This window comes from Hydra vulgaris, chromosome 03, assembly GCF_038396675.1.
Source record: "Hydra vulgaris chromosome 03, alternate assembly HydraT2T_AEP".
NCBI lineage: Eukaryota > Metazoa > Cnidaria > Hydrozoa > Anthoathecata > Hydridae > Hydra > Hydra vulgaris.
Window position 1 is genome coordinate 41616110 of NC_088922.1, and position 18891 is coordinate 41635000.

The 18891-nt window shown below is 27.1% G+C and overlaps 1 protein-coding gene and 1 long non-coding RNA gene across 3 annotated transcripts in view; one reads left to right on the top strand and one right to left on the bottom strand.

The window, feature by feature from the left end:
* Positions 1-10893: 10893 nt before the first annotated feature.
* The window catches only part of LOC136078160 (tetratricopeptide repeat protein 1-like), a 65407-nt gene continuing 57409 nt past the window's right edge, over positions 10894-18891 (bottom strand). For both annotated transcript variants that reach the window (XM_065793244.1, XM_065793243.1), the window contains exons 7-9: positions 14306-14364; positions 12860-12914; positions 10894-11190 (exon numbers count right to left, since the gene is read on the bottom strand). In XM_065793244.1, the coding sequence (XP_065649316.1) occupies positions 11075-11190; positions 12860-12914; positions 14306-14364 (230 nt within the window). In that variant the 3' untranslated portion in view covers positions 10894-11074. The remainder of the gene's footprint in view (positions 11191-12859; positions 12915-14305; positions 14365-18891) is intronic.
* Positions 15805-18741, top strand: LOC136078158 (uncharacterized). Its single transcript, XR_010637577.1, has 4 exons — positions 15805-15833; positions 16191-17316; positions 17399-18446; positions 18524-18741. It is a non-coding gene; the product is annotated as an uncharacterized LOC136078158 (long non-coding RNA).

An 18891-nucleotide genomic window follows, 5' to 3' on the forward strand; every position in this document is an offset into this window, starting at 1 on the left:
CTGGTCTTTAGATTAAACTTTCCTTAAATTATCCTTTTAACTTATTTTTAGTTTTTAGGTGTAATTATTATTATTTTTAAATCTTTTTTTACGATTTTCTTTATATTATGTTTGTATTTATTTTTTATATGGTACAAAGTAATTTTATGTTTACATTTTAATGATTGTACACGCTTGCTGATGAAAGCACGTCGAGGCGTAGTGATAAGGCAAATATTGTCTTCTTTTAGCCCCGGTCATGTAGATTTTATTTTTATAAAACGGTATTGTATTCATTTTTTTAATGACGAAATAAATAAAGTAAATAATCTACAATAGATTATATGAATACTTAATTCAAAACAAATTCTTAAATGAAAAACAATTTGGTTTTCCTTCACAACATTCAACAGAACATGCAATATCAGATTTAGTTAGTAATATAAGTGATTCTTTTAATAAAAAGCAACTTGTACTAAAAACTTTTATAGACCTATCCAAAGCGTTTGAAACAATTAATCATGGTATCTTACTAAAAAAAAAGGAAAAATACGGAATTAAAAATACTACCCTTGATTGGTTTAAAAGTTATCTGTGCAACAGACAACAATTTGCTATTTCGAACGATAATAAATATTCAAATTCGCTAAAAGTAAAATGCAGAGTTCTCCAAGGTTCCATTCTTGGTCCTCTTTTATTTTTAATTTATATTAACAATTTTTCACAATTACTAAAAAATTTTGATGCAATAATGTTTGCTGATGACACTAATGTATTTCATTTATCAGCATCAAATGAAAATCACTTTAAATCTGTGAACGATGACCTTGAGAGTCTAAACATTTGGTTTAAAGTAAATAAATTATCTTTAAATACGGACAAAACAAAATACATTTTGTTTCATTCCAACCAGCAAAAAAATAAAATACCAAGCATGCTACCATTACTAAAAATTGATAACATAAAAATCGAGAGAACTGAAACTATTGAATTTCTTGGGATAATTGTTGACAAAATGATTTCTTAGAAAGCCCATATAAAAACATTAAATACAAAAATATAAAAAAAGTATCGGCATACTTTACAAAGTCAAACCTATACTTTCCCAGGAGAAACTAAAAGTTCTCTACTTTTCTTATGTGCAAAGTTATCTAACATATGCTAATATTGTCTGGGGAAGTACAAATAAGTCTAAACTAAATTCCCTATATATACATCAGAAACACACATCAAGATTGATTTAAAATAAAAATAAATTCACTCATGCCGATCCTTTACTTAAAAACTTGAATGCGCTAAATATGGGGTCATCCATATATGATGTCGGTGTTTTTTCTCAATTTTTCGACTCCCCCTACCCACTTTGTCAAACTCTGTCAATATTTGGCAAACCCTCCGTTATATATGATGTCAGTTTTTGTGTACTCGCCCCCTAAAAACAATAAAAGTGCTTAAAAACCATTAATTTTTTTTCTGACTAAATTATACATTTATATAATAGTAGATCTCATCAAATTATATTATATAATAGTCGATATCTCATTAAATAATCAACTAAGCAAATAGTATTATATATTTTTAATATAATCTTCCATGGGTTGTTGAAGTGATCATCGATTGAAACAATAGGTAGTGAATGCTCTCCGCGCTCTAAAAGGATATTGTATTCTTGAGGTACAATCAAATTTGTTGTGTCAACTACATTTTCATCTAACCATTCAGCAGTTTCCAAAACTCTTCTGCAAGGCAATGACTGGCAAAAATTCTGTCTGACGCTTGGCAGCGATACGAACATGTTGGACCCTTTTGATTAGAGGGAGTGTTATAGCAGAAGAATGGATAGAAGCGTGTTTTTTCAACATTGCTTGAGAGGCAAAGTAAATATTGCATATTTTACAGATTTTATCTGCTAGGCTAGGCTGAATTGATGGACAAAACGCATCATACGGCATAATTGGAAATCCTTTGGCAGTACGAGGAAGAATACTTTCAATGTTTGATGCGATGAGCATAAAGACGGATGATGAAAACAATTCTTTTGCTCCTTCTGAGACATCTACTGCTTTGAGCCCGTCTCTCGTTTGGTTGACAGGGACAGGTGGCGGAAGAAATCTTGCTCTAATTAGAGTAAAGTAAGAGCTTCTAATAGTCCGACAACAAGAACGATTTTCACATTTCACAATTTGAGTAAAATATTGACTTGTACAAAGATGATCGGCAATCCAACGTTGATCTTGTAATAAAAGGCTCGTTGACTCTAGCTCTGATTTGTCTGGATCAATATACTCTGCAATATACTTGTCAATTAGCGTCAAACTTTCCAGCACTCCCTCCCCCCTATATTTACTGACATCATTTATGGATGACCCCTATCTATCAAATTAACATCTATCAAAATATTTTATTTATGCTCAAATATAAGCTTGGACTTGTCCCAATTCATTTTACTAATAACTTTTTTCAAACCAACGCCAACATATATATCACACGACGAACAGGAAACTTCATATTGCCCATAAAAAAAACAACATTTAATACTTTTATAAATAGGGGCCATGGTATACAATTTTCAATTGTATACCGTGGCCCCTATTTATACAACAAAATACCTCAAAATATAAAACTTACTAAATTGTATAATCTTATTGCACTGAAGAAAAAACTAAAAAATCTCATAATTAACAAAACCAATTTTATCAATATGCATTAAAATATAAAGATAAATAAATAAAAAAAAAGGAAATAAAAGTATTAAAAAAAAAAGAATAAATATAATTAGCAACTATACATAGTAAAATATTACTGAACAGTAGACCTCAAAAAGTTAACGTGTGTTTTTCATAAATTTACTTTTTAGATTTTTAGTTTATTTTGTATTTTAAAGGTTCTCAATGAAAAGACTTTTCTTAGTCTTCTGCGAGTTTCCTTACAACTACATAGGGGCATTCCACGTCAAGTGGAACCACCCATCTGACTTCAACGACTCGGATTTTGATGAAAATTGGCTCACATGTTGGGCATATAGACAGAAGAAAAACATGTAAATTTTTTTGACTTGGGTCAATTATTTTTTGAGATATGACCTTTCAAAGTTTTGACCTTTTCACTTGACCTTGGTTATTTAAAACGTCATAACTTTTTTGCTATTATACTTAGGAAGTTGATTTTGGTGGCAAACAGAAGCTCTTGCATAGACGAACAACTTTGTGTCTATACAAAACAGTGATAAGTTCAATAAAAAAAAAGTTATTGGTCATTTGGTTATTTGACCTTTGACCCTGGTCGATGGCAAAGGTCAAAAGTCATGATTTTTTTTTTTACAGATTGCTTTTTTTATTGTGGATGTCCCATGAAAAAATCTTTTTGGGATTCCCATAAACAGCTTTGGAAATAATATTAAAGTATAAGTAGGTTCTAAAAATTTAATATTTAAATACCTTAAAATTATACAGTATTTTAAGGTAATTTATTGAATGTAGGCCCTAGGTTATATAATATCTACCATATACCTATATACTATGATTTGGTAATACTTGGCACATACTCAACTATATATTTACATATATATATATATATATATATATATATATATATATATATATATATATATATATATATATATATATATATATATATATATATATATATATATATATATATACAGTTGAAAAGTAACAAAAATGCTTTATTTAGCAGTTTTAGCTACATAGCAGTACAGTACTGAATGCAGTATAATATTTACACCATTACCATTGCAATACATATTTGCTAATAATAAATTAAAAAAGCTATAATAGTTAACGATGACGCAAGTTAAGTGTTTTGGTTGCTCCTTCAGACTCTTTAGAAGTAATGAAGTATGACCAACCAGTTGTAGTTTTGGTTTCGACTGCTAGCAAAAGATCATTCAAATAAACGGTAAAAATATATGGAGGATCTCTGAAGGAGAAAAGTTGACTTGGACCATGAGGGTCAAGAAAGTTCATGGTTACTTCTCTTTTTTCTGGATTGCTTTCCAACACACAACCTATCCACCAATGTTCATCATACTCTACAACCATGTAACCAGTAATTGAACTGAAGTTGAGCTGGCAAACATTCTGGGATGTAATTTTTTCAATTCTAGACACAGAACTGGAACTATAATCTTGTACTTGAAGTTCATTTGTGGATAATGGTTTAAAGCAATGAAGTTTTTGGTTACCAGAAATCGTTTTAGCATTCAAAAATCTTTCCTTTAATATTTTGGATTCAATTTGCCAATCATTTGCAGTGAGGTATTCAAAGGAAATTCCATGGATATTTTCTTTAGCAAAAGTATATAATTGATAAGTGGTCATTATTTGGTCATGGTATGGACGTTGTAAGCTTGCTTTTGCTGCTTCACGTTTAACAGTTCCTCCAACTCCATCACAAGGGCCCCTCTTTGTGATAGCACAGATTTATGAAATTCTTGCAGTTTTTGTATTGTGCTGCACAGCCATCACTAAAATATGTTAATTTTAATACCTCAAATTTCACTTTTAAAAAATTAATTAGTTTATGCTGAAAAAGATGAACCGCAATTGTGTCATGAGTATTAAATTCCAACAGCAGCACATAACTTGCATGACATAAATTTCCTTCATATTTATAATAAAAAACAAAAGGATATAAAGTTGCTTGATTATTTGTCCAATGATATCCCTGTGCTGCATCTTGTATAATAAATGCATAATTTTCTAAAAAATCACCGATAACCAGAAATTCTCCATCTGATAAATTGTTTTTCTTCCAGTCTAAATATTTTGCCTGCTCTTGAGCAATAAAATCATGCCTAGTAAGTGTTTTCAAACTCCCTAAATATTTTTAAATAAATTCATCAGTGGACTGCATAAAGGTTTGAAGCTGGGACCTATTTGTTGTAGTCCACTGTTTATACTCAATTTCTTCAACTCCTTTAATTTCAAAGCATTGCAACAGCCGTTCCTTTAGCATAGCAACTTCAGGGCAATTTTTACACTCGCCTAGAGGACATGCTGGCAAGGAAGGATTGCATTGGATTTTTGCCAAAGCATGTTTGTAGTTCTTAATAGGGGTTTCTAGTTCATCTTCTAGTTGTAAATCATCCATATGTGATCCGACTATCATGAGTTTAACTTTTTGATGAATGGTACATACACACACACAGTGAGTACCACTTGCTCCTGCAAAGACACATTCTTTTGGATGTAGCTCTGCAAACTTTGAAAACTTAATTCTGATATTTGGATACTTTTCTGAAAATAATTTATAAACTTCCTTCAAATTACTTAAAACTAATCTTTTCTGAATATGTTTTCTTTCCCCATTTTCCATAACAGATAGAAAATCTTTTTTTCCAGGCATTACACGGCTAACAGTGTCAGAGTAATAAAACTCTTTTACCATATCTTTCACATGTACAGGTAGTGATTTCCCTTTTTTTGGGGTGGATAAAACACCTTTGGTTATTAAAACTTATTTTGCTTGAGATACAAGTCGATGCGAACAATTAAATTCTCTCATCACTTTTCGATTACTCCATTGAGCAACAAATATTGTCAAAATCATGATCTTTTCACTCTTACTTTGTGTTGATTTATACTTATCCTGAAGCACTTTAGCAATTTCATCAGCACATGTGTTGGAAACTTTTTTTTTAGTTGCTTCGTATTCATCATCCTCTAAAGTATCAATTGCATCTGAATTAGTAGATAAAAGGTCTAACTTCCTTTTTACAAGTTTTTTAAGCTTTTTCTTTTTCTCCGGAATATAACTTTTAACAGTTTGTAACTTGCGTTTATCCAAGGGTGACTCACCCAATAATGACAAGGATTTATTAAAAATAGAAATTTCTACTTCCTGGCACTAATTATTTTCATCTCCCTTGTCACAAATATCTTGAGATCTGGAACTGCCTTGAGAATCTGACGCTGCTTTACAATTTGCAGAACTTTTATCATCACATAATTCTATTTCGGAAGGTAAGCCAGTGATCCTCTTTCGGCAAGTATCACATAATTTTGCTCCAGCCATAAGTTTTGAGGGATACGTAGCTACTTGCCGACTAGTAGCTACCCTCAAGGTTTTATATTGTTTTTTCTTATGGTTTTGGAAAGGATCATAACAATAGTGTTGTCTCTTCTTTAACTCTTTTACTTGTGCTTGAAATGCCATTTTTAATCTAAATTTAATTTGAAAGTTGCTAAAAACTAATTCCTAAGTTGTCTTTTGATGACTAATTCAATCGAAATGAATTGATTATTTTAATATAAATATAATTATATACTGACTTAGTATGTATTTATAGTACTAGTAATTAATTTACAACCTAGAAAATAAAAGAAAAAAAAGGAAATAGTTAATAATATATATTTCCAATAGGCTATATACAGAAAATGACCTCAAAATATCGCATTTGTAAGGCCGATAAATATTAAATTTTTAGAACCTACTTATACTTTAATATTATTTCCAAAGCTGTTTATGGGAATCCCAAAAAGATTTTTTCATGAGACATCCACAATAAAAAAAGCAATCTGTAAAAAAAAAATTATGACTTTTGATCTTTGCCATCGACCAGGGTCAAAGGTCAAATGACCAAATGACCAATAACTTTTTTTTTATTGAACTTATCACTGTTTTGTATAGACACAAAGTTGTTCGTTTATGCAAGAGCTTCTGTTTGCCACCAAAATCAACTTCCTAAGTATAATAGCAAAAAAGTTATGACGTTTTAAATAACCCAGGTCAAGTGAAAAGGTCAAAATTTTGAAAGGTCATATCTCAAAAAATAATTGACCCAAGTCAAAAAAATTTACATGTTTTTCTTCTGTCTATATGCCCAACATGTGAGCCAATTTTCATCAAAATCCGAGTCGGTGATGTCGAATTTGACCAAAAAGCGGTTCCACTTGACGTGGAATGCCCCCATAGTATTATTATAATATTTTAATATGTATTTTCAATGACAACCACAAGCAAGTCCCTAGTAGCCCCGTGGTGCGACGGAATTGTGTATATTTTTTAAATTGCCAGCACTTTATATTATAAACCACGAATTTTTACATTCATTATTTTAACTCAATGTCAAACGCGCACGCATAAAATAGCATTGTTAACGCTCTTTAGATATTGTAAATATGTGTGGTGGACATTTATATAAACTGGAGACATGTAAATATTATTTGTTTTTGAAATATATAATAATGATTGTTGTAAAAAAAAAAAAAAAAAAAAAATATAGTTAGCAACTATGCATATAAAATATTACTGAAAAGTAGACCTCAAAAAGTTAATGTTATTTTTCATTTCTTTTATATTTATTTATTCTTGGTCTGCAAAGCGGGTTATGATGCATCATACTCACTAATATCTCACTAAAGAGCATGCTCTTTAGTGAGTTAAACTCGTCTTCGCGGGCATTGGTAGTGTGACTTCTGTATGCCAATTAGCCGGAGGATGATAAACTACAATACCTTTTCTGCTATAAATGCAGGCAAATTTATGAAACAGGTATGTAAACGATGGTTTGTTGTTACCCAGTTTTCTATTTCCATTTAAATAAACGCATAATTTTGTAATGAGAAACTTATATTTTTGGGGGCGCCAGTTAACTGACTTTGGGAGCGGGAGGAGGAGGGTTTCTTCCCCTCCCCGCGCTCGTTCATCCCCCTCCCCACCTTCCCACGCCTTATGCTGAATCCGCCACTACAAAGATTATGCAATGCGTCATGTTTATATTAACAACCAACACACCGGAAGATGAATAACATTAAAAAAATTTACTTGATAGATTATCTTTGTAAATTTTTTGTAAACTCACTATTTAATAAATTAAGAATATATATATTTTTTTATACTATTAAATTTTTATATTTGGTTAAAAAAGTCATAAAAATGACCACATAAAGTGAATTTTTGTGAATGATGTTTTTAGAAAAATGAGACCGTTTCGAAATTATTTTATACACGGGATTTGACCGTAGGTGTTTAACGATTTTACTTGTTTTTAAAATAAAGCGAGTTCAATTTTTCGAAAAATTTAATGAGGATTCCAAATTTGCAGTCTCAAAAAGATCCAAAAATGTTTTCCTTTGATTATTTTAAATTCAAATTAAAAATTATGACCTTTTTAATTAAGAGAAAAATAATCAAAGTACGACAAACAAAAACGAACAATTATATATAATAATAATATTTAATTAAATTTTATAGTTAAACTCTATTTAGTATGCTGATTTTTAAGACGGAAAACTATTAAAGTATGTTAAATTTTAAAAAAACTGAGTTTAAAAAAAATTATCGAGCCAAATATCAATTAAACGGATTGGAGGTTAAAATCGAGCCAAATATCAATTAAACGGATTGGAGGTTAAAAACGAGCCAAATATCAATTAAACGGATTGGAGGTTAAAATCGAGCCAAATATCAATTAGACGGATTGAAGGTTAAAAAGTTCTTTTACAATACCCAAATAAAAATGGATTTTTAAAAAAATCTGTAATAACTATATTACTAATATTACGAATAATAACACAAAATGTTTGGTTAAGTGAGAAGCTTCTCCAATATTATTTCAGAAGCTATTCTTATGAATAGCTTTTAAATGTTTGGTAATGTTTCTTCAAAATGTTTGGTAAAGTAATTACTTTACCAAACGTTTTGTAAACGCAAACTTATTTTTAAAATGAAAAAGACATTACGACGCCAGTATTTGAACTTTTTTCGTAGGTGTATTTTTTGCTTTTAATGTTATTCTTTTCAGGGTTTTTTTTATTATAACGATTTTCTATATTATACCTGATGGTACTGATCATTGCAGATCAATGAAACATCAAAAAATATATAAATAAAAAGTTATATACATTTTATATGCAGTTTATATGCATACATATGCATACACAGTTTATATGCAGTCGTATTTACTGAATTCTATCCCTCAGCTTGATTTGGACTAAGCTAAACTCTGTATGAACTCAATATCAACTTTATTAAAGCTAAACTTGATCCTAGAACATAATTTTTCTGCTTGCCAATGATTGTTATACACAACACCTTTCAAAATTCCCTAAAGATTTTTGAAATGGAGACATTTCGGCTAGTTTGCAGGGTTATTTCAAAATATCGCAGTTTTTCTAGTTTAAATACGTGATATCTAGATTAAATACGTGACTGCTTTTGCAAAGTAAGATGCTAGTACATACACGCCATCTGAATTATACTTATCTGACATATACTAATTGTTGTTAGGGCTACGCGCAGTTAACAATAACAATAGACTTAACTAACTGTACTTAGCACTACCAACTTCACTTAGCTTATCTTTTGGAATTTTTTCTATTTTAGTTTAGTTTTTGCGATTGTTTTTAAAGCTTTACTGTATTGCAGAGTACAGTTGAATTTTTGAGCGGGCTGTCGTTGAGAAATCTTATGGCTAGTGATCGAGCGAAACAGAAGTAAAGTTTTAGACTTCAATTTTTTGTGTTTTCCACCTATTTTCGACTGTTAATTTTTTTAAAAAGTATAATTTAAGCTTTTCTTATATAATTTATTACTTTTTTAAAAATCTTTTTTTAACCAAAGCATCAAGCAAAACAAAACTACCACTAAAATACATAAAACGCGACGGGGCAGCGTTTTAAAACAGCTGAAATAAATGTGTCAAGTATTTACATTCCAAAAATGTTTCTTTTATTCGAAAGTAAAAAGTCTCCTTGATTACAGCATTAAAATATTCAATAAATGACTAAAAACTTCTTATTTTATCTTTCCGTAAACAGTAAAAACGTTAAAACCGAAGTTTTCATATTAGTTTTCCCTGAAAGCAATTTACTTCCATAATCTCTTTATAGTCGTTTGAATAAATTACTAAAAAGAAACGTTTCAGCTTTTATATAACTTCTGCTCCATAGTATTAAGCTAAAACTTGAAACTCGTAGATAATAAAATCACCGAATATTTGTAAACAAAATAAAACAACAAGCTTCGTGATTAAAAAAATAATAATAAATAAACCAATCAAGACGCGCACACACAAAAAAAACGGCCTTTTTTTGAAAACGAAAGGGCCTAAACGCTATATTTCTATTCGGATCCCTCCTTAACTACGCTGAGTAGTCAAAATTAATTTCATTAGAAAATTTTTTTTAAAAATGAAATTTTACGTTTGCTGTTTTTTTATACATGTATTACGTTAGAATTGATTACACGTATTTTGACTGGTTTTGATTTTCTCTGCAAAACACGAATTTTTTGAGGTATTTTGTGAAAAATTTTAAAATTTTAGTGCAAATTCTCGAAATATTTTGTGAAAATTCTCAAAAATAACTATTTTTCTAAATTAGATAAAAATTTAAAATCTTACAAAAAGTATCGAAACTGAAATTTCGGTATCGGTTCAAATTGAAATTTTGGCCGAAATCGTTACCAAAACAGAATTTCGGTCAATCACTACTTATGGCCAAACACAAATTTGAACCTTTTGTCAAATTTTTTAGTATTTCCTCCATTTCTTTGATTTCAAGGTTTACTCTTAACGCGTTTAATTATCCTATTTACTTTTAACTTTTAAGCATATTTTCTATTTTAAATTGGTCATAAATGCACTATTTACCAAACATGTTTGTAATTTTGATAAAACTCATACACATGTTTTCTAAATTCTTCCCATTTTTAATTTATTTAATCAATTCATTTTTTTTTTTAAATAAAAATACGCAAAACATTTAGCTAGAACAAAAATAAATTTTATAAAACTTTTAATTTTTATTTTACTGATTATTTCATGGAATGTTTTTTTAAACACATTCCCATTTTTAAGTTGCCACCTGTTACATTAGTTATATACTTTACATAGATCGATTTTAAAAAAACTTTACCTGAAAAATTTGTTGACAGAATTTAATAAGCAAATTTGAATAATTGCGAAATATTGTTATAACTTCAATAACTCTTATAATACACGTTTATTTAAAAAAAAATAATAATTATTGTTCGTGACGAGTTCATTCATTTGCAACCACTGGTTGTTAGAAGCAGGAACAAATCCATAAACATTGTTAAATATTAGTGAATCTCGTTTACAAAACTTCATCTATTTTTGAAAATTAATCGAATATCCACCCGTCTTCGGATCCTGGTTTACTTTAAAATTGTTTGTTGACAATCCAAAAGGTTTTAAACACATGTTACCCAAATCTTTAAGCTTACCTAAAATAATATTATGTAATTGCAATAAAAATACGCGTGTTTAAAATAAGTTTAGTTTTAGCTTATGAATATGGATTATTAGGAAATAGTTATGCAGTGGTGATGTAGAGACTAGAGCAGCTACTTCTGAGAAATCTGTCCTTATATTAAACTCTAACATGTCCTTGGTTGTACCATGCTTACCTTGTTTTTTTTTAAAGCAGCATTTGTTGTCAAAATAAGTGTTTGGATTAGCGTTGAAAGAGGTGGAAAAGAAAAAAAAACAACAACTTATTATTCTCTATCGAGAAATTTTTTCAAGTGAAATATTCACAAAGATGCATTAAATCATGATAATAAAGATTCCATACCAACAAAATATAAAACGTCATCAAAAAATTTTGAAAGCTAGCCAATCAACATTTTAGGAAACAACGAAATCTACAAAATATTTAACAAAAACACAAGCTAAACCTATTCTGGTAGGCCAAACATCAAAGTCGTCATAAACTTACACAACAAAAAAGATTATATAAATATAAAAAGACGAAAAAAATCTTGATATATTTAACTGTCCAATAACAAGCAATGCTTAAAAATAACGTAACGTTTTATACTGCAACTTAGATCCGTATGAAGCATTATTGATTTCATACTAATATAAAGCATGCAGGGGTTTCGAATATCGACTAAGATAAATGTTTAGGAATCTAGATATGAAAGAAATCTATTCAAGGGAAAAAAAAAACTGTTTTTTTTTTAATATTAATTATTTGTGCCTCAGACGATTTCGGACTGGTATGTTACAATCTACAAATTATGTAACCTTTTTTTATCTATTAATATTTTATAGTAAATTATAGACATTATAGTAATTATAAATATTATAGTAAAAAATTTTTTTAATGTTAATATTATAGTTTTAAGTTTATTTACATTTACATAATTTTATATTTTTATTCTTTTAAAATAAAAAGCATTAAAAATTTAATTTTAAATTAAAAGTTTATTTATGATTTTCAAATAATTCAGTAGCTGAATAATTTTTCAGAATGTTGCTAAGGAGGTTGCTAGGGAAATTTTCCAACAACCTGTATAGCAACTAAATTTCTATAAAATAAGCTAAATTAAAATATATTTATGTTTTTAGGTATTTATTTCATTGAAATTATGCAGTAAATTATTAACTTTATTTGATTTCTGTGGTCAATCAGTTATTAATAATTATTTTAAGAGTTTTTTGATCAAACTTATTAATAACAATCGATTAGATAAGTAAAATCTAAATAGAAGTCATTGAATAAAATAAAAGTAAAATCAGCTTCAATCTATATTGTTCAAATATAATAACAATATATATTGAAGCTAAGCCATAAGTTTATGACTACTTCTAATGAATACATCTAATAATCCCATATATACTCAGCAGGTGGTAGACCTCATATTGTTGTGTTTTACCAACATTTCATTATAATGTTAACTTTATTCTTTATCGTGCTAGTAGGTTATTAAAGAAAAAGTTGAATGTTGAATAAACTTTGTTGACATGGAAGGGTTCGGCATTATCATTTAGCATCTTTAAATCTAATAAACATCTCAACATCATTAACTGATTTTTAAATTTTGTAAATAATGGCATAAATTTTAAGAAAAAAAAAATCAATGAAAAAAAAAAATCATTAAAACTTACTGAACATTTCCTCTTTTAGTTTTTCATTCCGCTCATTGATTTGTCCAGGTAGTCTCTGTAAAATATGTCAGAAATCATAAAAAAAAAACAATTGTTAGTTACCTGGTGAGTATTCTCTACAAAGATAATTGTTTTTTATTTATAACATTCAGTAATGCAAAAAGCAAAAATAAAAATAAATCTTTTAATTTTAAGTTCTTTTCTGCCATTTTATTTTTCATAACAGCTATTTATTGTAACATGGTATTATAATCAGTAAAATATAAATGATTCATGAAGTCAGTCATCTCTTTCCTATATACCATGTTTATTGTCAAAAGTATTCATACTAAAACTACCTTAACAAAATTGCATCATTAATAAAATTGCAAGATATCATTAAGAACTGCATGATATTAATAATTGCATATCATTAATAAGATTCTAGTTTCACAACACAGTATGGAAGTTTTGATTTAATAAAAAATACATGTGCTGTTTTAGATCAACTTTTGCATATGGCTGCACAAATTTAATAAACCATATCAAAATGATATTTTAAAATATTTTTCATGAAAAGCAAAACAAAAATGTTTTTTTAAAGTTTTGAGTTGTATTTGTAAAAACTCTAAATGGCCGTTGCTTCCTCAACAGAATTTCCCACAGAACTAGGACCAAAACTTCAAAGACATGATGTGGAATGATTAGCAATCTGTGGAAGAACAAACAAATTAAAGTTTCTGCTTCAAGAGTGAGATAATAATTAAAAGAAGGTAACTAATATGGAAGGAGGACTTGCCAAAAAACAAAGTTTCACCAAAACTTCAAAAAATATTCTAAAAAGCAGGATACAGAGCAGTATTTAAATCAAAAGTATAAAAAAAAATTTTTTTAAAGGCTTTTTTTATTATTTGATAGACTGCCTGCCCCAACCAAACCTTAAGTTGATGTTGCTACACTTCCTTGTAGTAGAAGGCTATAAGATAGTGAATGTAGCAGCACTCCTTTGTAGCAGCAGGCTATAAGATAGTAGATGTAGCAACACTTTGCGCATGTTTTACAGAAGAAAAAAAATAAAAACATTCAGAATGTTTATATATATATATATGTTTATATATATATATATATATATATATATATATATATATATATATATATATATATATACACACACACGTATATATAAACATATATATATATATATATATATTATATATATATATATATATATATATATATATATAAACATATATATAAACATGAATGTTAATATATGTGTATATATATATATATATATGTATAAATATTTATATATACATATATATATATAAATATATATATATATATATATATATATATATATATATATATATATATATATATATATATATATATATATATATATATATATATAAATAAAACAAGAATTTATAAAAAGGAAATTTTGATATAAATTATTAAACTTACCATTGCAGCTGATCCAGCTATCTGGCAACTTTTGTCATATGAAAGAATTTCATTATAATCTGCAACATAAAGACTATATAAATACTATATAAATATAAATATATATATATATATATATATATATATATATATATATATGTATATATATATATATATATATATATATATATATATATATATATACTATATAAATACTATATAAATACTATATTTACATATATATATATTAGTGATTTTGTTAGAAGAAGTTAGAAATAAAACGTCTGGTAAAATAGTTTTTTTAGTACAATCTAAACATGAATGCTGTAATTTATCTAATCTTCTAAATATGAATACTGTAATTCAATAGTGTTAGTGTCGTTTCACTTTCTTTTTTAATAAAGAACTTTCTAGGCTTTTCTAAAAGCGTTTCTTTACTCCACGCGGTCTTTCAAGCAAGGTCTTCCAGCCTATTAGAGCTGATAAATTTTTAGTTTCAAGTGGAACTGATGTTGTTCATTGTTTAAAAACTAAAATTTGTTTGTTGTTTGTTGTTTTTATTTTTCTGTTTTTTTTTTTAAAAGAAGTTAAAACTAAAATGACTAATAAAAAATTTTTTTTTAGTACAATGTTTCTTTTTTAGTAAAGTGTTTCAGTTTTGTCTTCAGTCTTTTTAGATCATTTTAAGCAAGTATTGTTTCATTTTTATAGAGCAGTTAGAAGGAGCTGAAGGCCTTTTTAGTAAGTATATAGTGTATAGTAGTTTAGTTATAGTTTATATTAGTAACATAGTTATATTAGTTTATTTATAGTTTATATTAGTTTATATAGTATATAGTAGTTTATTTATAGTTTATATTAGTTCAAGTTTATTTATCGTTTATATTAGTAAGTTTATTTATAGATTATAGATTAGGATTAATGAGAATACAAATTTTTTTTTAGACAGGCTAGCTGACAGCGACTTAAGTAAGTTTTATCATTTAGATTTTATTTGAGTACAAATGTAGCATTAGCAATGTTATTGTATATAATTTTATCTCAATTTTTATTTTTAGACAGACAGGTAGAACTCAGTAAGGACTTAGATTCTGTAGATTTAAAAACTTCTTTTGAATATTCTTTTAAAGCATTGAATATGTTTTAAATATTTTAATAAATTTTGTCATTTAGGTGTGGTAGCATCATCAGTTGGTGCAAGTGGTAGTAATGTCTTTTATTTTATTTTACAGCAAATAGTAATGTTTTTTAATTTATTTTAAAAAGAATCAATAAATATTGTTTATTTAAACATAATCATCAGGATAAAATAGATAAGATAGATAAAATAGCTTTTTTATTTAATATTTTTTTATTTAGTTATAATTTCAGTTGCACCAGCCACAACAGGTAACTTCGTACATTTATTTTAATATACTTGAATTACATTTGTTACTTAACTTTTCAAGCAATAAATATTGTTTATTTCAACATTATCGTCAAGATTGTATAAATAAACTTTTTATTTGATAATTTATTTTAGTTGCTTCTGGATCAACTTTAAATAATGGTAACTCATTAATTCATATTTTATTATTGATAAATGCAGATAAAAAAATGTAAGTTGGAAATTTTTGTAGATTTAAAAGCAGTAAGCTTTTTTCTAAAGGTTCTTTCTATTTTTGGATTAAATCCACTATCACTACATTTGTTCTATGTTTATATAATGTACTTTAGTAATTTTTGTCATTTGAAAAAAAATATATCTATGTTAAATTACACCAGGTTGTCGAAAATAGTTATAGTTTAATGATAATGTTGTAGACTGTTAGAGCAGATTATAGATCTTTGATCTATTTAATCTATTTAATAACCTACTACCAAAGAGAAAATTTACTATCAGTTATTTGTTTGTTTTTCTGTTTAGTTGACAACAATGAAGAGAGAGGTAGTATGTTTAAAAGAATTTTTATTTTTTTATAAAGTAACTAAAATGTTTTTTAAAATATTGTTGTTGACTTAAAAGTAAAACAGTAGGTTTTTATATTTTTATACAATAAGCCCAAGAACTTATAGTTCTTGGGCTTAACTAAGGTAATACTTAAAATTATATTGTCAATAATAGAGAAGAAATTTAAAATTCTCAGTAAGACAGCTTCTTATTATTTTACATCAAGTTAGTTTAATTAAAATTTATTTTCTTTAGTTGATCAAGAAAGAGCTAATAAAGGTATTAGTTACATTAGCTTAGTGAATTTATTTTTAAAAAGTTAAGTAGATATTTTAACGTCTATACATTTAAGTGCATTTATTGTTTAGACACAGAATTGAAGACTGAAATAAGTCAGTGTTTTTGCTATTAAAATAATTGTTAATAGGAATTTGTTTATTTGTACTGTAACTGGAATTTTAAAACTTTAAGTACTAAAGCTTTATTTTCTTTTTTCTTTTAGGAGAGTTGGAAAAAAAACTAAGTATAAATTATGTGATTAGTATAGTTAAATAAAGCATTTATATCTGTACACTCAGTAGTCCAAGTCAGTTGTCACATTTTAGAAATTGTCCAGGAGAGAGTAAATAGTAAAATAATTAGTCTTTATTGGCTTTTTTATTCTTGATGGTTAAATTTATGTTTTATTTAATTTGTCTTATTTAATTTGTCTTGAGGCACATGAAATATAATTTTGACAAAAATAAAAAGTTAAATAAAAAAAAGTGAAAAGTCATTTCTGAACTACAGACGTTTTCCCTTTGAACATTGTGGGAACACCAGACCCTTTATATTGACCAAACTTTGTTTCACATTGTTGCAGGAAAACAGTCTTTATACCTATGTAGATACTGAAAAAACTAAAAAGGTCTCATACATAACTCATTTTCACAAAAAACTGGATAACCGACCTTTGTCTTCTGAGGTACAGATATTAAAATTTAAAGTTTTTTTTAGTTTTGGTTAAGTTTATAGTTAATTTTAGTTTAGTTTTAATTAGTTTTAGCTTCAGTTATCTTTTATCTTACTTTAGACAACTTCATGGAAGAAATGAGGGGAATAGGTAAAAAAAATTATAGTTAAATATTTATTTATATGTAAATATAATTCTATCAATTATACTGAGGTATATTTTCTGTCTTTAGTGTCTGGTTGAAGCATAACTGGTAGGGCTGTGTTTTAAATTTTATATATTTTTTACGGAGAAATATGTGCAATAGGTGAAAGAATTATTTAATATAAATATGACATTTTTAAACTGTTTGCATTTTACTCATATTTTTATTAAAATTAAATTTCTCACAAGTTTAACTTTTTTTAATTTACTTTTTTTAATTTATTTTTAGCATCCTCTTCATCCTGTGAAAATGGTGAGGTTATGCTTTATACTTTGATTAAAAAAATTGTAAATATTTTTAAATTTTGTTATATCCTTCTATTTGTAATTTTAGAGTCGTTAACATTTAAGGAATACAAAAGATATCGTTCCCAACACCCAGGGCCTCTCTCGGAGAGGTCCTTCAATAAGTGGCAAAGTAATGGCGGTATGGATGAGCCATCCTTCAAATGGAGGGCTCATCCATACCGGGGTGTTGGGAGACACCGAAGAAAAAGTAGCAACCAAAAAGTTGTAAATGTCTTCTATCAGTGAAGATATTAATAACTTTTTTGTTGCCGATTTTTCTCCAGTGACTTTTTTTTATTTTTTTTAATTTTGTAATTTTTTTTTTAATTTGTAATTTTTTATAATATACTATTGTTTGTATTTGGTTTGTTTTTGTCTTTTTTAATTGAATTTTTATTTGTTTTTTACCAATTAAACTTAAATATAGTTAAATTGATTCACTACCCAATCATCATAATAGGATGCTACATTCTATTTGTTAAAAATAATTAATTGGTAGTTTAATTTATTGAAAACACTGCTTTTAAAATTTACAATAAGCCAAGACTATTTAGCTATATAAATGCAATTTATTTATATCTATTTGATTTTTTATCTTTAATGCTTTTAGTTTGGCTCCTTGAAGCATTTTTTTTTCTTTTTAATTAAAATATTTTAAATCTATTGTAATGTCTTTTAAATATAACTAAAATTTACTAAAAGCCAACGTGAAATAACGTCATAAAACAACACCGACAAGTTGCATCATGACAGCAGTTTAAGTATGACAACAGGCTACCGAAAAGCAGGTAAATTGAATTCCAGTTTTTTTATTTTGTTTTGTCTTTCTTTTATGTCTACTTTTCTGTTACAATTTTTATTTTAGGTTTGTCATATGACGCATTAATGCAATATAAAAGATCAAAGTTTACATATTTTTTACAATTTGTTATACACATTCGGGTAGAGCGATTTTGAAAACTTTTGAAATTTGATTTGCCTGAGCAGCAAATCAATATCTTTTGGGGAAAAAAGGACCTTACTCTTTTTTTTTTTAGTTTAGATGAGTTCTTGAGGTTCCTCTTTGGATTCTAAATTTTTGATGGGTCCTAATATTGTTTAAATTTTTTTTCTTCTAAACTATATCAACTTGAAACTTAAAAGAAGCAAAATAATATACTGATTTTGAAAATAATATTTGTTTTTATTAAAAAATTAAAATTAAAAAAGTAGAGTTGTTTTTTTCATCAAAAA